Source organism: Anser cygnoides, chromosome 13 (genome assembly GCF_040182565.1).
Source record: "Anser cygnoides isolate HZ-2024a breed goose chromosome 13, Taihu_goose_T2T_genome, whole genome shotgun sequence".
In the NCBI taxonomy this organism is placed as follows: Eukaryota; Metazoa; Chordata; class Aves; order Anseriformes; family Anatidae; genus Anser; species Anser cygnoides.
Window position 1 is genome coordinate 5,183,711 of NC_089885.1, and position 27,157 is coordinate 5,210,867.

A 27,157-nucleotide genomic window follows, 5' to 3' on the forward strand; every position below is an offset into this window, starting at 1 on the left:
AGGGGAACGGGGGGGACGCATGCGCGGGGCGGGGGGCGCATGCGCTGACAGAACGTGGCGGGCAGCCGCCAGCCCGCCCCCCCCGGCCTCCGCGCCTTAGGCTCGGGCGGCGCGGGGATGGCGCTGAGGGGGAGCGGCTGCCCGCCGGGCGAGGAGGCTGTGGAGGCACATGAGGGTTGCGGTGGGGTCGTGGCGGGTAGATGGGGTGTTCATGAACCGCCCTGGTGGCTGTGAAACATCTCCCTGCGTGGTGGTGAGACTCACGTGCCCCTTCTTTTGGCTTTGCGCCTCACAACCGAGGACACCCCTTTACAGCCTCAAGCCGTAGCTCCCAAAGGGTTGCTCTTCTGCAACCCTGAGCTCTCTGGGAGCTTCTACTTCTGACAGAACCACACAATTCACTTGTAGGCTGCACATCATCTGCCCTCAGAGCTCTTAATTCCACCACAACTGCACAGAAACTTACAGCAATGTGATTTCCAGCGTTAACCGATGCTACCAAAAATGATCATACTTGAATGGTATTCCAAGAATGATAAAGTTGCCTTTATCGTTTCATCAAAATCCAAGAGTGATAAAGTTGCCTTTTCCACACACTGAAAAACAACAAAATATTACATCAAAAGTGTGCCGGTGAAGCATCTCTTCCCCTAGCGGTTTGAGTGAGGCTAACGATCCATTCTTCCTTCTTGCTCCCTGCTTTCTGCTACAGGTGGAAAGAAACCCCACATGTGCGCTCACCACAGCAATAGGGCTGGAAATTAGGACAACAGTTCCACAGGAAAACAGGGAGCCCCAGAGCATGCTGAGAGCAGCCCCCGAGGCCCCTTGGTGATACACAGCCAGTGGTTTCACATCAGCCCATGCTAATGAAAAAACATTCTGGCGGAAAATTGCCACTCATACAGAGCCTGTGCAGTGGCCAACAACTCTTGTTGCCTATTAACAGATTTTAGGGTAATTTTTTCCCTCCCCAGACAGTCCCAAAACAGCATTTGAGCTAAAAAATAAAAAAATACAACCCAATAGAAATTAAATTAGATTTGAAAGGCACTTATTTGTACTTTGATGGAAAGATCAGCTGACTCCTCAGTTTCCAATTTACACCTTTGCTCTTCATAAACTTGCTCAGATTAAGATTTGGAGTGACACTCTGTGGCTACTGATTTCATGGTCCAATGGCAGTCATTTTAGGGTCAAACTCAATTTGTCTTTGACAAAGGATGAAGCGTTCAGCTATGTAGGAGACCAGCATGGAATTAAGCTCGTGAGCTGCCCTGTTGAAGCGTACCACATCGCTGCAGTCTCTCTGAGCCATGCCCATACGTGATTTGGGTTCTCTCAGTCACTTTATGCACTCAACTTTAGGAATGTTAAAAAGGCTATTGTTTGCAGAAAGCCCTAATAGCCTATATTCTGCAAGTGGAACGGCTTCAAAGCATCTCAAATTGGGCATTCAACACAACCACTGGGCATCCTAATGTATAGTCTACTACTGCCATATCAAATGACGAGTCTGAAGCGATGGGACTAGTGACAAGAGTGTCTGTTGGGAGCTCCTAACTGGAATTGACTGAAGAGAGAAACTCCCAAATTTATCAGACCTGCTATAAATCAGAAATACAATAGAGCCATTAAGAAAACAAATGTGATCCTTTAAGTTTAATGAGTCACATTATTCTCACAGAAGAGGAAACTATTACATTGTTACACCTGGTGCCATTAGCCATGCTATAGACATTAGCCATTATCTGGAACACCAGGTCCTTTTTAGTCACCCCTATTGAAGGAAAATTAATTCAAACAGGAATAAATGCAAGCAAATGGAAAGAAAGTGGGATGATCAGAAACAGAGAATTTTGCTTTTGAAAGAAGATTAGCAATTTGTCTAGTCTGAAGTACTAAGAAGATTTATAAAAAAGCTTAACTAGAAAAATGAACTCAGCTGGAACATTTCAACAGTTTGTAATGAACAATAGTGATAGAAAAGATGCATAACATTCTAAATAAATTGGCATGGACATTATAATAAGCTTCATTACTGAAAAGTACTGAAACTACCTTCCAATAGTAGATTCCAATAGTAGAAGTGGGAGCCAAATGCCAAATATTCTTAAGATGGACCTTTGCAGTAGTCTAGGCAAGCACATCTCATAAGTCCTAATTGGATCAACTCCATGGCTCAGCCAAACATTCCTATATTTGGCATAGCAACAAAGGAACATTCTCTAAATTTCTCAAATAATATTCAGTAGCAGTTACATGCCTAAACAGCACATAAACCCAGGTGCTCCTGTATTTGTCCAAAACAGCCGAGGACACCAATTTTCAGCATAAAGTGTTGCACGTGCCTATTTTGGGAATGCAACATTTTCCCCTCAGGGATGAACCAAAGGCTTTAATTTTAAGTCCTGCTTTCACAGCTACAAAGTTAGCCTGTTAACACACACAAAAGGCTGCATTGTCCTACATTCACGATCCTCTCCATAAGCCAGTGATTTGTTTCCTGAACACGCTATCCATCCCCAGGTTAGGCTCCCTTTGCAGTGCTACTACAACAGAATAGGAAAAAGCCTCTGCTCTTCTCAGTTCTCTGAGCTCAGCATCACCACACTGCAGCAGTGTATCACGGATCCTCTGGATATCAACGGAAGGCAGCAGCAAGAGACTCCTGAAAGAAATCTTTACAATAGAGGGTCTGTAAGCCAACTGAACAAGTTATGTGGAAGACTAAATGTCATGATCATTCTACTGTTTTATTTTTGGGAAAGCCTTCATAAGTTTTCCGAGTCTTGTCGTTTAAACCAGCCAAACCATACCGAGTCTCCCAATGCAAGCACTCGATCTGGCCAAGTCAGAAACACCTCATTTAAAGAAAACCCACCAACTGCCATTCGGCTCACACCTGATCAGCATACTCCTACAGGGAGAGACGCAAAAGATTTTGTTTCCATAAACACATTGCACTACTCAGAGGTTTTCATCTTTAAATTTAATTACAGAAAAATGTTTCAAAGTGATTAAGCATGTCTGACTTCCAGCTTCTTTTAATGGCACAAGCCAATGCAGTAAAATGTAGAAATATAGCTCAGAATTTTATTTAAAAAAAAAAGAAAAAAAGTCTCAAGGTGTGAGGTCCTATTAAAAAAGTGGCTGTTCACTTGTAAACAGAATAAAAATGTTAAGAACAATTAAAAAAGTTTCATACAGCTTAAACAAAACCACTTTCCTTAAGCAATACAAGTAATGTTACAACATCGTAAGAACAGCAAGAGCAGAAAACAAGAAAAGGCAGAGGAATCACATAACATTACTTAAAATGATAACTTATTTACAGTGACAATAGCTTAACATTTTTATTGCTCTGAGGGTAGTGTGTTGACAAGTAAATGTAGTAAATTGTCATAGTGGGACACTAATATGCATATATTTACGTTTTTGCATACAGAGTTTTGTACCTATCAAGAATACCATAGGGTCTTTTTTTTTTCTAATTTATCAAGAACACACAAGATTTTAGCGAAGATGTTTTCTGTTTTAAAGTTATGCATCTACAACTGAGTCCACGCTTCCTAGACACGTCTGTGCATGTCTTAAAACACATCTTTCCTCCTCCTGTGGTAAAACAACTTCATAGATGCAGGTGGGGAATCATAGGTAAGAACTCTGATTCTTTGTCAGTATTCTTTAATACTCCTTACACACAAAAACTTCTTAAATACAAAACCAAGTGCTTCCTACATACAAGCTAGAAAGAAAAGCAAGTGTCAACATGTTGATATGAAAAACTGAACACTGATTAGGTAGACAGTATTTCTGTAATGACTTTTAAAAATTTGCTGCAAACTCGCACTATATACTGTTACCAGTTCCCTTTCTCACTGCACAATATTTCCCGTTTGTTGAAACAAGTCAAGACACTTTCTTTACCATTTCCATTACACTTTGCTAACATCAATCTCATATTGATGAGCATTCTTTCTCCAATTAACATTTATCCTCCATACATACGTTTACCAAGTAATGCTGACTTCTTATTGTCAAAAATGAGATTTTCAGTCTTATGAGATATAATTACCTGCTGAATGTTTTTATATTAAAGCAAAGGACAGCCTAGGAAAAAAGAGAACCTGTAGGCAGAACAGAAGTGCACAGAGTTCACAGCAGTATTTACAGCTGCCTTCATCTTTAAATGGGCTATTGAACCTGTGTCTTTCAGATGCAAATACAATACTGAGTGCTGTTTTTGCATTTTAATGCAAATTTATCTTATTAAAACATGGAGCTTGTGTTATTTGCTGTTTTGGCTCTCATACCCCTTTTTACTAGTTGCTCTTGGCCACATATTTAAATGTCTATTAAAACACAAAAGGAAAAGACCCTTTCATGGTTTGAAGATTATATAATTAACAGCTCAGGACAAAGTAACGTGTATAGAATTAATGTACTTGAAATGTAAACTTTAAAAATTAATATTATGTGCTTAAGTGGGAAAACTCACAGTATTCTCTCCGCTTGGCACAGCATTTCACTGAAACGAGGCAAATCAGTTTGAGAAATTTTGAACTGAATATGATGAATTCAGCACAGACTCTAAAGAGGATTTCTGAAGGCTGCTCAGCATTCACCGCTGGCAATTACTAGAACTCTCATTTGGCTTGCCTCTTCTTTCAGTTGGAAAAGAGCATTTTGAAAAATATAGTCACATAAAAGAAAAAATTAAGGACCTGCTGGGATTTCTTGAGTTTCTTACATAAAAAGAAAATTAATAAAGTTCTGGTATAACAGTAAGCAACTTCCATTGTTCCATCAAACTAAGCTCCCTTCATTTACAGAACAAAAACTCATTAGAAAGGGAAATGCATGTAAAATCAGGTATGTTACAATACTGTTTTCTGCCCTTAAGTATTTTCTATGCTTCCAGTTAACATTCATCCTAAAATAATAAAGTGGAGAGAATACTTCGTATGGTTCTGTGATAGAAATCTGAGTTGCAAGGTGCAGCTTGAGTTAAATTCACACAACACAGTAGTTTATTCATTAAATTATATTACAAATGCAATCAAACAGTTTGTTATCGATCTACCAGTCCAATGAAACCTCTGCACTAAGTATACAGATTACAGAGTCTGAAGCATCAGCCTGCAACTGGAAACTACTGCAAGCACTGGAGTCTGAAACTCCCTGGCTATACAGTAAGAAGAGCAAGAAATTTGATTTGAAGTAGCAACTTGTATAAAACTGGCCTTTTGTAAACACTGTGTACTAGGAATCTGTCCTACTACAGCTATTAGAATGCGATGGTTTTACAAATACTATATTTTAATACAATATTGCATACTGAAGAGATGCAAATACATTCAGAGGAAATCCTAAATCAGCCTGAAACTAAAAAGAAACCTGGGATGATGTTGCAAGGAATCAAGTTGCTGCGAAGAAATGCCTGGACATTTATGATTTGTCACAACTTGTAGATAAACAGTTGTTTTTCCTCTTATTTCTCATTTCTATCTAGGAAAGGGGTGATATTGCATCAATTTTGCTTTGCTGTTAACAAATGGTCATGCTTAGGCCAGGCATTACAGGAAGTTTTTTTTATGATTACTTCCTTTCCTGAGATCAGACAAACGGAAGAGTCCAAAAATCCTTGTGAAGGCATTTGTGGCTCTTCAGACTGTGCTTGAATGCCATATGCATGAACCCATTCAACTGATCCACTTCCTCCCATCAGCACATTTTGAAACACTACTCTGATTTAGATAAAATTTATTTCCACTAGAAAGGATGCCATATCATTTAAACTTTAAAACACTGAAAAGACTATCACACTACAAAATAAGCCAGTGTCACTTCATCTTCAATTTGGCTGTTCCAAATTTCTTCTCCATGGTAATAACCATCTCCAATTATGAAACACTCTTTTCCCTGCTTTGAAAAAATAAAAAACCCACAAGAATTGATGGATTCCAAGCATTCTGAATTTAAGAACAGGCTTTAGGATATTTTGCTGTTAGCAGCTGCCATCTACCCCATAAATGCAACTTTTTAATAGATAAACAGTATTTAAAGTTCTTATTTCAGATGCTACAAATAACACCTGAAATACTTTCCAAAAAAAAAGAGTCAGAAATGCTATGCATTTTTCATCCGTTTACTAAACAAAGTGCAACTGAGCCCTACACATCTGATAGTATGTACAAACTCATTATGGCTTCACCATAAAAACAGCACGCGAATGGGTCTATACAATCAGAGGGATGATAAATGTCATGAATAAAACTATGTCAAACTGTTGGCAATAGAATAGTAAGAGCTATATTACATTCTGTAAACCTTGGCATACCACACTTTACATTATGCAAAGAGTCAATATTTACAAATCCATAGTGGGTGAAATAATTAACCCCCTAATGTAAATGATGATTTTGCAAAGTGCAGGACAAAACCAGTGCTGTTAATTGCAAGTCCTATGCAAGCAAGTTATACTAAAATCTTTACTACTAGACGCTTACCTGGACATTTCTACTGAGGATTTATAGGATTGTGGTGTTTAGAATGAAATATAGTATGACACGGCATTAGGATGCATTTTTGAGGACAGCAATATAGAAATTAATAAGGCAGCATGCTCAGAACAAGTTTAAGCAGCACTGATGTTAGATCCCTAGTGGCAACTATATCAGTTATTGTTAATGTTAAAAATTCAGAGTGCAACATAGAAGCCTCTTTCAACATAAAAAATGTGCAAATTTTTCTCAAACAAAAAGTAACATAGCAAGGAAGATATTCTACTGAAGAACAGTTTTTAAATCACAGCAAAGTAGACCATCTTCTTTCCAAAATCATCTACAAGGCACTAAGGGTAGAAAATGACAGGTAACATGAAAGACCAAATGTCGTTCCTCAGTCAGGTCGAAATATGGGATATTTTGGTAAGAATTCTATTAATATTACCTGTTGAAGGAGGGAAAAAGACAAGAACAAAACAGTAATCAACAAGGTCAGACCTTCAACACAACCTTCCATGCAACATTAGCTAGTATATAAAACTAAACTTGTAAGAGAGTATTTTGTAAGGGAACGTTACTCAGTGTAACAAAGCCGTAATTTCAGTCACTTTGATGTACAGGGCTTACAGATGCTTGACTTTTTGGGAATGGCCATCTCTTTTCTTTAGGCTAGGCAATCTTCGTAGTTACACAAGAAAGCAGATGAGGGAATAGTACGATCACTAAAATATTTGAAATTCTCCTCTCTTAAACGGACTATCTTGGTTAAGCCGTTATAAAATTAAGGGCCAGCAAAAAAAATAAGAAAACAATGGTCCAGACAAAAATCACACTATTGTAAAAATGCTATATGTCTGCACCCAAATGCTGAATCGAAGTAATCATAAATAGCAATAGAAAAGGTGCTGAATTATGCAATGGTGTGGGAATCACACCAATGTGTGTAGTCCCAGTGGGTCTCCCTTGTTACAAACTACAGACCAAAGTAAGTGTACCTGCAGCACGCAGGTAGAATTGTTATCAAGAGAAAAAGTTAGCAGTGACAATTTCTAGTCTTCATATATGCTAGGGCTAGTCTTTAAAAGTGGCCTTCACAAGCAAATGTCAAACAGCTGCAGATTTTCTGAGAGATCACTCAGGTGAAAGCCTAGTAACTTAAATTTCTCTGTAAAATCAAAGTAACATTGAATACCAAATAAGTAACAGAAATAACACTTACATACTCCATCATATTGCTAGTTTCGCATTTCCTTTTACTCAGCTTCCAGTGCAAACCCAGCTGAGAAAATAATTATTAGAGGATTAACATGTACCACAGCATTATTTTGATAATAATGTAACAAGAATTAGCAATATCAAATTACTGGGATCTGAAACATTTCAGACACTGACAAGATCAGTATAAAGTATGGAATTATAACAAGACAGTAAAATTCCTACACACCAATCATACAAAAAAACTTACTGTACTTTAACATAAAGAAAACAAGCACTCTAACTTTTCTTACCTTATGATATAGTCTGTTATTTTCCCATTCTAATAACTTCTGAATTGATCTTCTAGTCTAAAAAGTAAGTCAGAACTGTATTATGAATGGTTCAGTAGCCAGCCTCATCCAGAAGAATCTTACTATTGTATTTCTGGCTTAAGAATCATTTAAAATAATTTTATAGAAGCAGAACCAAGCAAAAAAAATAAATTGTAAATGGAAGTCCTATAACTTCAAGTCCCCATTCCAGAACATCAGATGATCTTCAGAGAAAGAAAAAAAGCAGATTTTTTTTTCTTGTTAACTTAGCACTACAACTTTCCCAAAACACTTTTAGTTATTAAGAGATCCTTTTGAATGTACTATTCTTGTCCACCATAGCCAACAAAACAGTATCTCCCATCTTCTCTTGGCCAAATACTGCACTCTCTGCAGGTCAATTACCGACAATACAATTTACAGACATGCAGTTTCCAGGTTTTGTTAATGAAATTGCTATCTGAATCCTGAAAAATCTCAACATCACAGAACTCCAGCTCATAACAGAGGCTGTATTTTCCAATTCCTAGACACCAAAGTGCATACAACCTTCACATTATGCTCTTACTATAAACTTTCTTACACTATGGTCCAATTACAGCCTTGACTCTAATACTAAAACTGGTTTACAGTGAGGCTCATAGCTACAAAGACTGTAAGCTTTCTTCTATACCTCTATTCAGAGCTTCCACAATACTTAAAATAGTCCATAAGATCATGGCAACCACCAACATACGAAGGAGAAACCCTGGATAGAAGATATATCTGCTTCCTCTGTCTGTATCTACGCTAGGGACCTCATTCAAGCAAAGCAACCCACTTCTAGATGTAACAAGGCATTTCACTTACTGTGGGAGAAGGGAATGTTTGGGGAATTTCAGTGATTTTTAAGGTCACAGAAAGATCACCGTGACAACCCACTGTAGTTCCTGCATGGTATTCCATTCACTGATTTCATTGATAAACCTAACAATGGATGTGAACCACACCACCTCCTTAAAAGAGATACAGAGATACCCATCCAATCCTAAGTAAAGGACTTAATGGTGGAGAATCCACCACCTCTTTGCAAGTTATTCCAGTGATGAAGCTATCCTCAGAGTTAAGCAGTACATGCTGTGTCTTGTTTCAACTGTTTTGAGTTTCCCTTTTTTTTTTTTTTTTTTTTTTGCTGAGTGGGTATACATGGACTGGCTGCGATGGAGTTAATTTTCTTCGCAGCAGCCTGTATGGTGCTGAGTTTTAGATCTATGACTAAAACAGTGTTGATAACACACCAGTGTATGTTCTGCTCTTGCTGAACAGTGCTTACAGATCATCGAGGACTTCTCTTTCTCCCTCTGCCTGCCCAGCATGTAAGGGTAGGGGTGGGCAAGAGATTGGAACAGCTGACCTGAGCTGACCTGTTCCGCACTAGATAACACCATGCTCAGCAATAAAACTGGAATCATCATTGCCAAGAGACTGCCTGAATGGGCATCGGTCTGCTAGTGGGAGGTGAAGAGAGATTTGCCATTATATCTTTTGGGTTTTCTTCCTTTTTTTTTTTTTCCCTCTATTCACTTATTAAATTGTCTTTATCTTGACCCATGATGCTTTTGCTCTTCAGATTCTGTCCCCCATCATGCTGGAGGGGTGAGCGAGTGAGTGGCTGGTGTGTGCTCTGTTACTGATTCAACCACCACAAAAGAAAACCGAGAACCACCTTATACTTTTGATTCTTAGTGATGTAATTTGATCATATATACTTTATGCATATTTATACTCTTGAGAATTATTTTAATGCTACAATATCACATGGGCATTTATTTAGATTTTTTAATAGCACGGGGATATTTAATGTGTTTTCAAAACTACAAATATTCCATCTCTATTTCTCAAGCACACATCTCTACAATGTAGAAAAAGCAGTTTAAATAAGTTAAATTAAGTCCTGTAACCTTTCGGTGATACAGGATTCAGTAATGAGCAGTTTATCAAGTGAAGATATTATGCCTTCAGTGACAAGATTTCATTTTTTGATGCCAAAAAGTGTTTCTTCTTAAGGCCTTGTAAAGTTTTGGTGTCCACTTAAAAAGAAAAACAGTTACCTCCACCAGATCTCACCACTCAGAAGGGTTACAGGACATAAAAGGATCCTACAAAATCCAACCTGAATGTTTTGTATGGGATTTATTACATTTTGCTTATACAGGTATGCTTCACCTCAGCCAGTCAATGCTACTGTTATTTTCTTAAGTGAAAATTGGAAAGTTTGGCAAAACACTTCTGAAAAGCAATGCCCAGTCCTTGTTTTTGCTTTGCATTTGTATCAAAAGCGCTAAGTATTACTTTTTAATAGTTTTACCCAAGATCTTTTCCTATATTTAAATTGACAAGTGCGCAGTTTTGCTTTTTTTTTTCCTCACAGTGCACCCACATACTATTACAATTCACATTTGTGGACAATAAAGTTTTATGGCTTACAAGTCTTACAAAGTATACAACTACAGAGAATATCATTACACTATACCTATTTGTGTATTTCCAAAACATTTATTGCTGTGATAAAGCTATTCTAAATGTAAACCACAGAAGCAATTAGGATCATGCTTACTTGATACTGACACAGTGCTTTTAAGAAGCATTACTTTGGTGTAATACTTTGGAGCTGTTCTGCTGAAGAAAAAAAAAAAAAGGAAGTCTTTAAACTTCCAGAATGGAAAACAAATTTCTGTTTGTTTCTAATAGAAATAGCACAATAAAGTAAGTTAAATAAGCCACAGCTCAGAAATGTTATGGTATTTATTACAAATAAAAAAGTTAGTTTGATTGTAAAAACAACTATTTGGGAGAGGGGAGGGAAGAGGAAAATAAGTTTTCACTCCAGTTCATGCAACCTTTGAGGGTCAATGTCTAGTTTTGCACTCACTCAATTCAATTTTTAGAGCTTTAAAAATCATGAAAATTTAGGTTACCATATAGTACAACACTGTTCTTTTAAGTAAGATTGAATGCGGTAGTCTAAGGTGTAGCTAATCCTATCATCAATTTGGTATCATTTACTTCATTAACAAATGTATTTTTTCTATTTTCTAAGGCATGGAAAATGGAATAAGCTTTGAATGCAAGTGAGATAAAAGGAGTTTGGAACAGAGCTGATACTATTAAACATGATTTAATGTTATCAGTAATTGCAAAATAAAGAGAATAAGACAAATGAAAGATGTACTTACTCTTTTGTTAAGACAGACCACAGGCCACAGGCTACAGCCCAGTGTGCAACAGCAGCACAGACAGCCACAAAGCAGCCATTTTACATTGACAGGGAGATTTTTTCTTAAACAAGCGTTCACACGACTGATACTGGTCTTGAATTCTTCTGGAGCAACCTGCAACGGAAGCACTGAACTTCAGTGGAAAGCCACTACATGGGTATTTTCTCAAGAACTGTCTCTACAGATTAAAATGTAAATGAAACATAATGCCATTATACAGTATGACCCCATCTTCTAAAACACTGGTCACACAGGGGATATGAAAAGTCACTTTCCAAAACCAAATTCATTTACAATGCATGCTTTGCAAAACCTTACATTAAAAAAAGCTCAACATAGCTTAGATGAGCAGCCTCACCCATATTTGTTGTACCATTAATAATAAATCAGTTGTCTTGACAACACGATGGCCCCGAACAAAGTGTGCAGCATGTGCACTGGCTACACTGACCACAAAAAAAAAAGAGGAAGCATGAAGGATATCTGGTTTCCAAGGGAACAAGTAGTAATATGTAGTTACTTCGTAGTAAAAACACTGTTGTTTGACACAGGAAAAAAAGATGACATTGTCCAAAATACTTTCATACTAATGCAAGTCTACACTGTGCCTGGGTGAAGGTGGAACACAAATTTCAGTTGTGGTCCACACGGACACAGGCCTGCAACTTTACTTCTGGTTTCTCCCTAAGAAGGAAAGCCCAGAACAGCATGTAGCCTATTACAATCAAGGGTAAAAAATGCATTTTGTACGTGATTATGAATAAAGCCTAGCTGTTGAAAAAACAACTTAAGAAGTATTCTGCTGAGCCTACTCAAAGGAATATTTTCTATATGTTGCCACTGCAGAGTCACCGTGGAAAACGGCATAGTCTATCAAAAATAAGCTTTCTCCGATGGTAGCGTGTCTTAAGAGTGAGAACACTCACGTACCCACATGCCCCGCATCTGTCATCTCTCTACTGTACCTAAATAGCTTCTATCTGACAAGTCAAACATGGATCATGGTATTAGACCTAACTTGACTCTAAGATGGCACTCTTAACCATAACACAATCCAGGGTTCGGCTGCACGAAGCAGAATAATCAGATCCAACTTCAACAAACTTGAACAGTCAGGCACAACAACTCCAAAAAAAACCTTCTTTCCTAACTACTTGCCATGCTGAAGAACCTTCTCCCTGGGATTAGCCTGTATACAAAGCTGTTCAACTTCTGCATAATCCTTCCAACCACCAAGCCCAACTCTGCTCAATTTAATTCTGCAAGCAGGGAGGATAAAAAAAAAAAAAAAAGCATTTATGACAATGACTCCTTTCACTAAAGAAGCAAAACCAGCAGACAGGAAGTGGCAAGGACCTGATTTTGCTACCTCCGCCTATTCACGAGAGCTAAATTTATTAAAGCATTGAAGGAAAGGGAGTAAGTAAATACAACATCTGTTTCCTAGCCATTCAGATCACCATGCAGTATAGAGTCAGAGGTCTTCTGGGTTTGTACGCTAGCCAGGCCTACAACTAGTACCATACAAACATCATTTAACACTGATTATTTTATAGCAGGAATAAGTACACGGCAACTATTTCTTATGCAATTATACTGACTTCATTCCCTTCCACAGTATTGAAAAGACTTTCTTGTACTTCTTTATACATATACAAATGGAACAAGTCAAAAAATTTTCTTTAACCTAAATGAAACATCAATATTTAAATACATTTGCGACAAATGTACTAGTTAAAAATAATAATCAGCAAAACAAGCAGTGATCCCATGCATTGGGACATTTTCAATGAACAGGAAAAAATCATATTGCAATGTAGAAACCTAGCCTGTAGTTTCAAGCATTTGAAACAAAAGGTTTTGCAGCTCTCTGCCAATGGCAGCTCTTATATTCAGGATGCCACAAACATCCACTGGATGTGGGTACGTGTGAGTAAGACCATTTCACCTTCAAGGTGGGAGCAAGTTTTTTAGCACAGTCCAATTGGGTTGGTTGTATGCTGCACAAGTAACATTGCACAGCTCCTGCAGTCAGATTTGCTTCCAAGTAAACTGAGATTATGCATGCGAACAAATTGGTGTCCTTGATTCTTAAGGAAGTTTACATGCGACTATCATCCTAACATATACACCTTTAGTAAATCTTGAAATTTGTACATGCATCATCCTATCTATTTATTTGAAAGATAACTTTTTTTTCTTGACTCCATTAGCACTTGTGCAGTGAATTCTACTATACAGAGAGAACGTTCCCTTTTCTTGCAGTCACGAAGTTTACTGGACCTTGACAACACCACATGCCACCCCCAAATACAGCTGTACAAACCTACCGAAGAGAATGCATTTGCACAATCCAGAGTTCAGTTTATCAGGAAGAAACCTTATCATCAGTGATAACATCCAACATGAAACGAAGACAACCAGATTCTTAGATCACAGCTGGCAGAAAAATTAAGAACCTAACAGGAAAACACTGCCATGGTGAGATTCCCTACTTCTCTGCCACTTCTAAGGCACTCGTCATATCAGCGTAACAGCCTGATGCTACTAAATAAGAACATTACTGATGTATTCTCGTTCCAGTAGAACCCGGCACTGCAAATGGCTAAACTAAAAACCAGTTTTAGATGCCTCCAAGAAACACAGATTTCTACTTTAGATACTTTGGTATGCTGATTACTTAAAACAGTATTATCAAAGCACCACTACTACCTGCTAACGCACCAATTACTCTCTTAGCTGCAACATGAGATGGAATTACTAAAGAGTGCTTCAGCTAACCTAATCTACAGGATTTATTTCTTCCTTTAAGAAGCTTAATCACAAAACATATTTGTCAATTTGTCAATGCATCTTCATTTGAAGCTAAAGCAACCAGTGACCATGATAAGTTTCATTCTGTGATAAACAGAAGCAAAACAGTTTTGTTCCTCTGGGTTTCCAGCTCAGTAACAGTTAAGCATTGTTATGCAGTGACAAAGAGTAAAATATCTGTAAAAAAAAAAAAAAAAACATTGTTCTAATTTAATAAGAAAACGGTTTTCAAATGAAACTGTCACCGAAGACTTCTGTTGATTTTTGGACATAATTTTAAATCTTATCTTTCTTGCAGATATAGGTTAATATGAAATGACCAAACTATTTCAAACAGAATTAACAGTACCTCTTGTGCAAAGAAAGCTCACTAAAAATCCAGTTTTGAGTATTTTTGGGAAGTCCCTTGGAAAGTTTCTGTTTGAGTCTTGAAAAGAACGAGATAAGTACATAGCTCCTGGCTGTGCAGTACACCTTGTAAAGAGACATTAGCTCCTTTTAGGTCTTTAAGGGGGAAAAAAACATAAAAGGGAAGGAGAGGGTGTCATAATATTTTACAACAGGATGCAAGAGAATCTACAAACACAGGAAGAAAGCAAAGCCCAGCAGGCCCGATCTTTCTCCTTCAATCACCATGATCACAAACCCTATCAATCACATGTTGCAATGGGATCACAATACCAAGAGCACATTTTATGGCTTACATTTTCCTGCATTGCACAGTTACCTCTGCATAGGACCCTTATTGTTTTAAGATCAGGGCAGGAAGCTCCACTTGCTTTCTTAAGGTTCGCTGGCTCCATCATTTTCTTGTCACCTGGAGCATTGTTCGCTAATGCACCATATATCATGAAGAATATTTTTTAAAGCTAGGTTTAAAATTCTTGGCAGCAAAGGAACCATCTAAACTTTAAGAACTAGAAGGTATGCTTCATTTTGGAACAGCTACTAATCAAGCTGCTCTGAAAGCATAATTCAAAAGCCTGTTTTAAAAGAATTTACAACTCTATAAAATGGTAGCACACTGAATTTGAATTTAGCCAGAATTTAAATTTAGGCCAAAGTCCAACTACATTATTACAAGTTAAATATTACCTCTGTATTGTGTAAATCAGATCTTTCCTTACAAAATTTTGTTAAAAAGAATGCACTCTCTGAAAGCCCAGCTCTGTATTTATAAACCAATACTTATTATTTATCTAACAGGATAAGAAGCAAGTCATTCGAGTTGAATTAGCTAGATCCAATATATGACCTACTTGGTATTTTCTTTATTGTTTAACTTTCCAGGTTATTTCCTCAAATATATACATCTACTCAAATATTCAGGATGTACTTGCATAAATCTTAGTTCTAGGCTAATTTACAACTATCCAGAATTTGCAAAAAATGAGGAGGAGTAAGAATGGAAGATGGGTGAAGAAGAAGGGGTATTTCATATTAAAATAGCTAAAAAAAATAGTTTGAGGTTTGCTATCATTACATAGATGGGCAAACTGAGAGTCATGAAACTTAAGTTTAACTTCTTAAGACTACACAGTGGCATAAATCTAAACAGTGTTTCTGGAAAAAAAGTTTAGCCCGGCAGTTTTATCTATTTAGGATTTTTAACCTGTATAGGATAAAATTTCCACCCCTTGTTTAAAAATCTATTAAATACAAGATGAAAATCTACAAGAAAAACAGCATCATAGGGAAGTCTATTAACTGTGCCCAATGGCTCCACGTTTTACACATCATTAGCAGCTGGGGTGTATTATTAGTATCAATTCACAGTGGACAACAAAGTCATTAAACTGAATGGTACGTGGACATTCTGAATACGGTAGGACATAACCTTATATTAGCTATGTACCAATGTGGGCTTACCATAAACATTTTATGAAAAAACTGTTAATATAAACAGCCAGTATGTTATTCATAAATTGTTATTTCATAAAAAGTAAACATTTGTACTTTAAGAAAAATAAAAGACCTAACAATGACACATCAGTTGACTGCAATGCTTATTACTATGAATTATTAATCGGGGTATTCGAAGAACACTTATTGGAAAAATCTGAGTTTTCATTTTCAGTAGTGGTAAAGGTGATTGACTGCCATAACCAGAGGAAGAAGCAGATTATTCATTTTTTGCAATTTATGAAAGTATTAAAAACCGAACAACCCACAGCTGTGGCTTTTATCATCTTTCACAAGAGCGTGTGGTAAGCCCTAAGAAAAAATTTGTCTACTACCTCATTTGATTGGTGCTTTCCCCTTGCAAAATGGAAGCAATTTATTTTCAAAGTCATCTTTCTCAAGAAGCCCCTCAAATCCACATATAAAAAGAGGTATCAGGATATCGAGATTCTCAACAGAAGCAGCATCTCTACACACCAAGTGATCTCCATACACCAAAATCATGTGATTTCTGCTGTCACTGATTAGACCTATAGAACAAGAAGGGTAAACCCGGGTAAACCCAGAAAAGAACATCCTCTTTTCTCTTTGCTAAATTAAGTTCAAGCAGTCAACTGAACTTTAATTTAAACTTACGCTATAGATCCTGTAGTAAAATCAATTGTTCACTGTTTATTTAACAGGAAGACAACCAACTGGAAAATGCGGCAGGCATTGAGGTTTGCGTTAAAAAGCAGAGGGTCCCCCCCCCGTTTTTTTTCTTTTTAAATACACACACATTTTAAGAGAGAAACAGACATAAAAAGATGAAATAATCATCCAATCTAATTCTGACATTTCCTGCTGGACTTACTTAAGGAGAACTACAACTTGATTAAAAGAACATAAAAACTGATATTTCCAGAGTATTCCATGGTTTTTGAGTGACCTCAAAGTGCTTTGTGGAAAATAAACCTTAGAAAGGCCAAGTATTGAGATGGAAATGGTGTTATCACTAGCCTTCACACTAGGCACTATTAAGTCAGGAAGATGCCTCCTTTTGAGCCCAGTGAGGTTCTGAAACAAGGCCAGGGTTTCCAGGTTGTCTCTTAACAACCTTTTCAAACAACAGTTAGACTGCTGTCAAAAATGCTGGACAAACTGAACACGAGTAGTTTACTTGTTATGCTGGGGGTGAAACCCCAGATGGATTTGGCAGCACCAGGAGATGCCAACCAAGGAGGGAAGACGCCACAGCGTTCGGCTACATTTCAACATATTGTGACTCAACAGCTATTGCAAGAGGCTGCAGGGGCTATGAAGCTGCAGCTGTATGGTATGTCATTAGAGGAAGCAGTAAGAGCTGAATACCTTTTTCTCACAAATTCTGGAAAAGACGCACAAGGGGACCACGAAACAAAGCACACGAAAAACACTAGAGACTAAAACAGTCGAAAGGAAAAGAGAAAAATATTCCAAAATTAAAATGCCTCAAAAATATACAATTATGAAAATAAAACAGCAAAGAATTTTGTTAAAAGATTTCATTAATAGCTACAAATGAGTATTTATTAAACTTGCATTTAGAAACAGAACAAAACCGCAGAGTAATCAAGAGACTTGTCACCACCAATTTTCAGAATGAAATAATTACTGTATTTCTGAAAACGTCCTAAAAAACCTACTCAACTTGTACATTTAACACTTAACACCATAATTCCTTTACACCATAGTTCCTTTACGCTTCAGATAAAACAGATTTTTTCCAGAGATCTCTCTAAAAATGAACTCAAGGCTTGACAGACACGTTGTAAAAAGAAGGTCTAGGTTAACTTGCCAGAAGCAGCACAAACTCCAGGCACCTATAAAGCAAGGGTAAGAGTTTTGCTTTCATGCAGACTGCCTGTGTGAAAGCAGTATGATGCCGTGTTTAGACCATCAATAAAGACAATAATCATTGCAAGTTATTTTTTTCTGTAGGGACTGGTCATTGACCAGCTATTTCATACAGGACAAAGTTAAATTTAACAGTCCTCAGTGCAGTGCTGGCCTGCCACCAGTTTTGTCTGGGTTCAGGAGCATGTATTTGTAACACAGAAACCACTGGAGGCACTGCATCTTTCCATTTAAAAGAACAGTTTAATCTCACACTTACCTTCCCTGTCAGAACAGAAGGAAATTCTGTATCAAACTTGTTGCTCAAGCCAAACCTTGAAAACAAAAGAGACAAACAAAATATATTCCACCTAACTTATTTTGGTTCCCTTAATAAAAAATGTAATAGATGTTGCATTTTAAAAAGGAAAACTATTTCTTTTGTCCTTGCATTTACTTTATTTCATGAGCTTTCAATCTGTGCTTATATCAGATCTTCTATACCATTCATAAGACAAAGAAATACAGCTCGGTGCTTTACTTTAAAACCTTCAAGCCACTAAAGGCAGAAAAATTCTTTTACGATTGATGGCAGTAAGTTTCAATTTTTGCTTCCTTAAAGAAAGGAAGCAAAAACCTCCACCTATTAAATTCCAATTTTACTAGGTTCGATAATCCTTCTACTGCTATTTTTTAATTCATGCAATTTATTCACATGCAACAGATAAAGCTAGTTATAAAGGAACCCACTCATCTTCTTAGAAAGTTTACAATTGTACAGTTTAAAAAAAAAGGGTTTGCTCTGAGTTAAACTCTCATGCAAAATATGCAAGGGTCTACACATCGAGCAGTTTAAAACCAACTATGAACATTGAAATTAAATCGTAGGCAACGCTGTTAATGGTGGCTCTTCTCCAGTGAAGCGCTGTTACTGAGCAAGAGGTAAGGCTTCCTGGTGATGAGTGAAGCCTGCAGGCAGCTAGACCAAAGTTTTCCAGAGTTTAGGAACTTCACACACCTACCAAACCAACTGAAATTTCCAAAAGCTCCTTTTGTAGGTCAGCAGGATACTGATGGCATGGGCTGACCTGGCTTTTTTACTGTATTTGAAGCATGCATGGAAGCAAGAAGTTAACTAAGCTCTGATGCTGTACCTGCTAGCTACTCCTGAACGAAAACCTGATCTCCCATTCTCTCCACTTCCTTGGAAATTTTTAACCTTTGCAATTCAGAAGTTTAACAAAATAACAACTGGCCTCTCAGCTATCTCTATATTTGAGCAAAGCTTACTGTCAAGTCCATAAAAGTTAAATACGTTGTACACCAAGTTCTGTCAACCCTGCTAAACCATTTCCTGAATATTTTTGTTCAGAAAAAAAAAAAAAAAGAAAAAAAGGATCTCAGCCAAAAAGAAGAGCATGAATACGTTTGGTATTGTAGTAATTACTGTAGAAACAAACCTTCTGGGGAGAGTGTTTGGAGGCAAACTGACACCTGAATTGTTCTTTACTGGTCACCAGTAAGGATGCCGAACGTCAGTCCTCTGCCATTACGGGATACATACATACTCGTGCGCACCCAGAAATAATCCAGATACCTAGGCCTGGCAATGTAACTTGCTTTGCAATGACATGAAAAATAAACCTTAAAGAAGAGAGAAGCACAGTAAGTTGTGCTGTCTATAGAAACCCAGTAAAGCTAACTAAAATGTTCATCAATGATGCTGGTGATGTCTAATTGAGATCTTCAATGGCTAATTTAAGCTAAAGCCTTGACACTTGTAAAAACCAGCATATTGGAGCACTATTTGTGGAAATATTAAAAAAACACAAAGCTGAGACCTTCACTAAAGCATTCGTCAACCTTTATCGCTTAAGATATCCGAAACACTACAACCAATCACCATCTATTTGTGTTGGTTTTTTTCAATGTCTTCATCAAAAATTTTCTAGAAGTCAGTGTGCCTGAACTGAACACCAGCACAGCACATTCAAGGGAACGCTAAAGCCATGACTTTAAACTAGTGTGTTTTTACAGCCTGCATTTGTAGCAAATGTTTTAGGCATGCACAGAGGTTACTAATATAAGCACATTTCCATTTTCTGTCAATGTCATCTGCAGGTTGGTCTCCGCATTTTGTAGCCTTTTTTTTCTTTTAAGGATGAAATCTTCTGAGTTAGTCTAGTAAGGAAGTCTTTTCAGTTTTAAAAAATACAGAAAACACTAACTACATGAAGCACATAAATGAGCTTCTTCTTGAGGAATACTGAGTATTCTGTCTACTGGCAGTGAAACTATCTGAAATGATAAAGTTTTAGCAATTAGCAATGGCGTAACTATATAATAAATGAACGACTGGAAAGTTCAGGTAAGACTGCAGAATTATTTACCTGCATAACAGACGAATTCCACTAGATCATGCCAAAGGTCTACCTAGCCCTGAGCACTGACTCTAATGGTGGCCAGCAGCAGATGCCAAGGAAACAGCAGAATAAAAAAACCGTAAACATGCCATTTCCCCAGAACAGCCTTCGGACCTTCAAACAGTTCAAAAACTTTCCGAGCCATAGGCAGCATCTCTCATCTCACTGTCACAGATACACTCACTAAGATTGCCACTGCACTACCGATTTCCCCCCAGAATAAAACAGATTAGTGCTTTCTGGTTTAGATCTATTAAGAACATAACAATAGCACAGAGGATTTTATTGGGTTGAATTTATACATTTGAAGGCTGATAATGTCCTGAAACATATAAAAAAAACTTTTATCAGTTGCAAAATATTCCATTTAGTTATAACACAACCAAGAAACCTCAGTTACAGAAATGCATCTATTTTACACTGATACCCACAAGTGGCTAAAAGAGTATCAAAGGCTTGGAGCATACTGAAGACAACACTACGCTACCCTGTATCACATTTAGGCAGCATCACTGATGGCTTTAACACAGATTTACTGAAGTATTTCCAGAGGTTTTACAAGCTAAGCCTCTTGATGATTTACACATAGTTGAGAAAGATTAAACTCATATTAGACAGGGGGGCAAAGACTCAAGAGCCAAATAAAAAATAGCTTTTCTTAGAACAATGGTAAAAGCAGAACATTACATAGTTCTAGAGCTTTGTAAGCATCTTCGAAAAAGTACTGGTTTTATTAAAAACTAATGTGAAAAAAAGTTAAGACAAAGTCTTGATTAAGAGATAAATAACCTAGATGTTCTACGACAGATTAATCCACAGCAATAATTGATCTAGCAGGACTTTGCCTACAAAGTCTTCTAAAATTCAGTATGTTTACAAATTACTGTCCAAAATGAAGGGCAGTACCTGCCCTTTCAAGTATTTAAGGCATCATATTTATTCCTGGGTACACTCTCTTGAGTTCCTGATGTAAGCTGCACAAGATCTAATGTTTAGAAATTCACCTAAGTCACCCAGATAGTTCAGCTGCAGTTTTCCCTCTGGGTGAGAAATACCTCCAAAAGCAAGGCATTGCTGCCTACGGGGACCACCACTAGAACAGAACCAGGATGACATCAGTTTCTGCTGTCGCGCACACTCTCTCTTTCTCTCCTTCTCTTTCCCTGTTTAAAAGTATCACCTGAGAGAAGCCCCATCACCTCATTTTCCCCATTTGCAAAGTGGAGGGAACACAACTTGTCCTAGGCAGCTGCCCTAAGTCCCTCACAAATTAAAGCCTGAAAGGAACACCCTGAATCATCGCTTGCAAGCCCCAGCTGCAACAGGTATCCCATTATAGCTCCTCACAAAGCATTATCAGGAAGTGAGGTCTCCAGTCCCCAGAACTACAACTGAACTATTCTGGAAAGCACTTTCTTTTATTTAGAATAGACATACTTACAGATGTTTCACCTTTTTTTTTTTCCTTTTTCATTTTGATAGAAATAGCCATTCTTGTTTATCTCACTCCTTACTTACAGATGGTTACCAGTCTTAGTGGACTACACAAGCTAAACCCATTTAATCAACTCTCCTAGGATAGTCTCTGCAGTCTCCTTTCACCATGGGTCCTTTCCCCACACCTAATTCAGTTTAAGATTAACTTATCTTGAACAGATGAACTCAGATCACATGTACAACTCCATACGAGTAAAGATGACATTCATTAAGAGCCCTCAGCTGAAATTTTTCTTTCTAGTCTACGGTCCTGTCCTATGAAGCCAAAAAGAAAAAACAACAAATAAAGGCATCCTATCTCAGGGATGATACTTTGGAGAACTAACTTGTAACTACTGGTAGGCTGAGGTCATTTGCTATTTTAACTATGTGGAAGGTGTGTAGCTTGGGAGTAAGAGAAGACAATAACCAAATGCCTTATCATAACTAAAAGCGCCTGGCTCTTCCCTGCCTTCCCTAATTCACGACAACATGCTTTTCATCAGCACCTTGACTGTGGATCCCTGGCGCACTCCTATAGGAAACATAATGGAAGAATAACAGTTAACTTATATCCAACAATAGAAAGTTTGCAGACTTAAGCAGGAATCACAAGCTGAATGCTAAGGGCAAAAAGATGTTTAATGGCTGTTTCATTACCTCATTACTATCCCTCCACATACGCTTAATGATGTGGAAAAACAGTATGTCAGAAAAAATAAAACTCATAACTAAGTTGGCATTTGTTTACTGCTATGTTTTTGGAAGTTACTGCTGCTGATTTGGTGGGCATATGACTCAGTCTTCACTAAAAACATTTATGCTGAGATATTCTGACATGCCATCAGAGTAACACTGCTATGCAAAAAACAACAAACTTGCACGGAATTTCAGTGGCAAAGAAAAGACATTCACTAGGTCACAGTAATTTCTCTATGCTACAATTCAAAAGCTTGCTGAGAACAGTAACTATGATGCCTAGTTTGTTGTTTTTTTTTAAAGCAAGAATATTCCGGAGTGAAAGAGCACTGAACAAGATGAGCATAAGTTTTGCTACCTGCTTTCACAAACACTGTGAGAAAAACAAAACAAATACATTTCACACAGTCACTCTTACCATGCACAGGGGTGAAGGGTTAGCAAAACAGTCAGTGGAAAAAGCAAGATCTTACTAAAGCGATTCCTGGTATTTATATTTTGAATAGTTGGATACTGTAGTATAACTGTGTTAGGGTCAGAAGCTCACCGACAAGGCTCCAGGAATAAAAACTCTCATGCAACAAACTAATACACAGTTTGAATCTAGTACTTTGGGAGTATTTAAGAAGAATGTCCATGGAAAGCTGGACCAGATGATGACCCTGGAATCAGAGAACATCCCTTCTACGTAGAACAAGGGTATCCAAGCAGGCCAGTGTCAGATGAGGAACAGAAGGCATCTGAAACAAAACAACGGCACTGTCTTCTCTTTAAGTAACTGCTTTTCTTTCTTTCTCCCTTTTTTCCCTTTATTTAAATAGAGTGTCTGACTTTTGTCAGGACAGAAATTTTTATTAGCAACATTCTAGACAGGCTCAGAAAACAAACACAGGTTTTACTGAATGACGTCTCTCACTTCAGCAAGCAGAGCAGGTTGCTTCTGAAGCCAACTCATTTCAAAAGCAGCAGCATCTGTGTGATCGGACAGTGACAATTTCAGAGCTGATACACACTAATAACCAGAAACTCTTTAGGAAGCCAAATATTCCCCATTTATTAAGGAGGTTAGGATTATATACTGCAGTGTCCAGATTTTTTGTGTTTTTTTTTTTTTTTTGCATTTTTACTGATAATGTCCGCTAACTGCTTTTACTAGTTCAAGGAGATTTTTTTAAAAACGATGTCATGAACTGATGAAAGAAAAGCTGCCTTCTACCAGCAGGCAGGTATATCTGTTACAAGGAAGCTAGGAGGAGTGGAAGAAAGGGAAAGTAAGGTGGATGGGAATTTAGGGCATACATTCTAGCTTGTGTCTCCCCCATCACTTAAAATTATTACTTTCTTTTGATGTAGATATCATTAGTTGACAGCTCTTGGAGATGCTCCCGCCCATCCCCAAAAGATGCTGGAGCCCCAGAGGAGCTTTAAGTACCATCACTAATACACAAAAAGCATCACAGAAGACAAAGCAAAAAGATGCGTAACATTTTTCTGTTTAGTGCTTAAAGACAGAGAGCTAATAAAATGGGTAGGTGCTATTCTGAACATTTTGCTTGTTACATCCCTCCTTTAGTTAGGCCGCATGCTCTGTGGGGTCAGGTCTGAAAGAAACTCCATCAACACAAGCAAGCACACTGCGGTGCAGCACAGCAGCTACCCACTGGCACTAGCTCAATGCAAACCTGATTTAGACTTACATGACAGACACCATACCAAATCCAACATTAGTTCTCTTAGGATGAAAGAGCCTTCCCCACCTAGTGCTTTGCTGCAGAAAGCTAGATCACACTGCACCTATTCACAGAGAGAAATGTGCATTCTTTTATGCAGTCTAAAGACAGACCCAGAGCAACACAAGCTTGATGGATCTCTGCAATACAAGTCCTGATACCTCCCTCCTTGTCATGTAAAGGTACATCACCACCACTGAGTTGTTGTGGCTGTATTTTGTTATACTAATTCCTCCACTTATTGGGGTAGGAATAGTGAGAAAAACAAAACAAAAACCAAGCAGACTTTGCATGTTTATGTCAGTTTGTTCATGTTGCGTCCCACCAGTTTATGCGAGCAGAACACACTGCAGCTCACGTTACATCCCAATGACAAGAACTGCTTAAACCCAACAAAACTCAAAACTAACTTTGGAGTCAATAAATTACAACACAGCCACGTGCCTCCTCTGCAGTGCAGCACGGGGACTCCGTGGCTCCGCTGTGACAGAGAAGGGTTACGGTAAAATCCGTCCAACAGCGCCCAAACCTTTGGGCTGGGCCCAGCACCATGCACGTTTCCCTTGGTTCTGACAGAAAACAGAGGAGGGAGCCCCAGGATCACCACGGCTGGGCCCAACGGGGGGGGGGGGCGTCCGCTACCCCGGGGGGCAGCGGCCCCTCACAGCTGCCCCCTCACACAGCCAGGGGGGTGCATGGCTGGGGCCCGGCTCCTCCTCACCCCCTGTCCCCCGAGGCTGGCCCCTGCCCTCTCAGGCTTGCCCCTGTCCCCTCACACCGCCCCTGTCCCCTCAGGCAGCCCCGTCCCCTCACACCCCCCTGTCCCCTCACAGTCCCCTAAGGCAGCCCCCTGCCCCCTCACACCGCCCCTGTCCCCTCACACCGCCCCTGTCCCCTCACAGTCCCCTCAGGCCGCCCCCCTCCTTACACGGTGATGTGCCCGGCGCCCCGTACCGCCACGGGATCCGGCGCATCGCGGGGCCGGGGCAGCTCCTGGCTGCGCACCACGGGCCCGGACTCCTCCTCCCCTTCCTCCCCTTCCTCCTCCTCCTCCTCCTCCAGCTCGTAGATGGTGTCGAAGTCCGCCATGTTGGGCAGCAGCACGCTCATCGCCAGCCCACCCCCGGCGCGGACCGGCCGCGCGCATGCGCAGTGCTGCTCCGGGGGGGGGAGGGAGGGGAGGGGGAGAGGCGGGCGCGCAGGCGCACTGGCGCCGACGCCGGCACCTCAGGTGTGGTGGCGGCCGTTGGGCGGCGCGCGCTCTTCCCGCCTTTTCGCAGAGGGGCGCGAGGTGAGGCTGAGGGGGAGTCGGAACGAGGGAGTTGTTTAAGTGGATTTCCGATGAGGATATTGTTTTCAAATATCATTTTCAAACGATTCTCTCTCTCTCTTTTTTTCTTTGTTTAATTCTTTTTGAAAAACGAGTCCAGAATAAATGGGGGTGTTGTGTTGAGAGGGAAGCAAAGCCCCTTAGGAGGAGTTCCACAGCTGGAAAAGGAAAAAAAAAAAAAATCTCAGACTGGTTGAGAGGGGAGGGATGTCCCCACCTGTGTGCAGGTGATTGTTGTTAAGTTTAAAATTTGAGCATTTAAGTTTAAAGTTTAAGCACTTAGATTAGTCCCCTACTGCAAGTCAGAAGTGAGCTAAAGAAAAGTATTGGTGTCTTGAATGGCAAGCTAGGAATCAGAAGTAAGGTTCTGACATAATTTCTTTTTTCTTCTTAGTGTGTTAGTGTAGGTACTTTAAAGTAATGCATTTGGTTTAGAGTGTGGCCAAATCTGAATTTGTGTCTTACAGCTTCTCTGAGGAAGGAAGCTCACCTATCCCCTAACTGAGGGGAAGAATGGGTTTCTGCGCCTGTCTGCTATTCTTAGGAAAGAATTTTCCTCATAAATTCTCTTCGCTGTTTTTTAGGACTTTCTACACAGTAGCAAAAAGCAGCCGATTTTATTTTGAAAATTTTTGCTGATTCTGAAATCAAAATTGTATGCGCTACAGTTTTATCTGTGCCACACACTTGTACTTCAACATTCTGCACAACTTTGGTGGAGTTGCAGGTAAATCACATTCTGATGCTTGAGGAAAATAAAAAATTATAACTGAGGTAGAATTTTTTTAATGAAATTATATATTCCATTTTGATCTCATATTATTAAGCAATATGAGTAAAAAAGTAATGTGAGTTAAAGTGAGTTTATTAGTGATTAATATTATGGATGAATTACAGAGAAAGTAAGTGTGGGGCAGAACGTATTTTGCTGTCATTGATCAAATGTTAAAAAGGTGTCCTGTTTAGAAACAAGTTGAAAAGGTGAAAGTAATGCTTTAACTGATAATCTAAATTGTTTTCTACTCAACTTCCATTCTATACTTGAGATTACCATTCATAATCCATGGAAAGAAAGTCTTGAAACCGCTGAAATGAAGACTTATAAGGGTTACTAATAATGTGTGGGCTTTTATTTTATTCTCAGTTAAATTTGGGATGTCTACTCTTAACTGATCTGAAAGTCAAGAAGATAACTTTTAATCATAGCTGAGAACACTGTAAGAAATTATACGTTTGATGCAGTGCATCGGTATTACAGATTTTAACACTTAGCTGTTATCTTTGTTCTTGTCAGCTTTGGCAAACTGTCCAGGAGAAAGGTAATGCAGTTTAAAATATAACTGCAGGGAATGTAACCAACTATCGTTTTGTCCAGTATTTCCTGTGAGACCAAGCTAAATGTAGGATCTTGGGTTCAAGGTTGTATGCTGTTGCTGAGCAGAAGTCAGACAGTCCTGGAAGCATTTCAGAGCAATCTGTGGAACAGTTAGAAATGCTGTCTTTATTACGGGAACATTTTCCAGCACTATACCTGCTGAATCTTTAAAACAAATAAAAGTGAAAGCTGTTGCTTATTTTCTTCATGGTGATGCAACACTTAATTTGTCAAAGGTTTGTATGAGTATTTACACTGA

At 38.7% G+C, this 27,157-nt stretch overlaps 1 protein-coding gene across 3 annotated transcripts; it reads right to left on the minus strand.

The window, feature by feature from the left end:
- Positions 1-1,634: 1,634 nt before the first annotated feature.
- Positions 1,635-25,392, minus strand: CHIC1 (cysteine rich hydrophobic domain 1). 3 transcript variants are annotated; one of them, XM_067005077.1, is made up of 7 exons: positions 25,122-25,222; positions 24,161-24,257; positions 18,146-18,200; positions 11,254-11,409; positions 8,018-8,074; positions 7,729-7,788; positions 1,635-2,682 (listed from the first exon to the last, which is right to left on the minus strand). In XM_067005077.1, the coding sequence occupies exons 2-7, from the start codon at positions 24,172-24,174 to the stop codon at positions 2,473-2,475; spliced, it is 552 nt and encodes a 183-aa protein (XP_066861178.1). In that variant the 5' UTR covers positions 24,175-24,257; positions 25,122-25,222; the 3' UTR covers positions 1,635-2,472. The 3 variants fall into 3 exon arrangements, with proteins under 3 accessions (XP_066861178.1, XP_047926508.1, XP_047926511.1); XM_048070551.2 differs by lacking the exon at positions 24,161-24,257 and having other exon boundaries at positions 25,122-25,392; XM_048070554.2 differs by lacking the exons at positions 1,635-2,682; positions 24,161-24,257 and adding an exon at positions 2,974-6,954 and having other exon boundaries at positions 25,122-25,377.
- Positions 25,393-27,157: the final 1,765 nt, after the last annotated feature.

Coding starts and splice junctions, on each gene's coding strand:
- CHIC1 (XM_048070551.2), bottom strand. CDS start 25,303: ATGAGCGTGCTGCTGCCCAACATGGCGGACTTCGACACCATCTACGAG. Junction 11,410..18,145: donor CTTCTGTTCTGACAGGGAAG/GTAAGTGTGAGA, acceptor CTTCCGTTGCAG/GTTGCTCCAGAAGAATTCAA. Junction 7,789..8,017: donor ATAACAGACTATATCATAAG/GTAAGAAAAGTT, acceptor TTATTTTCTCAG/CTGGGTTTGCACTGGAAGCT.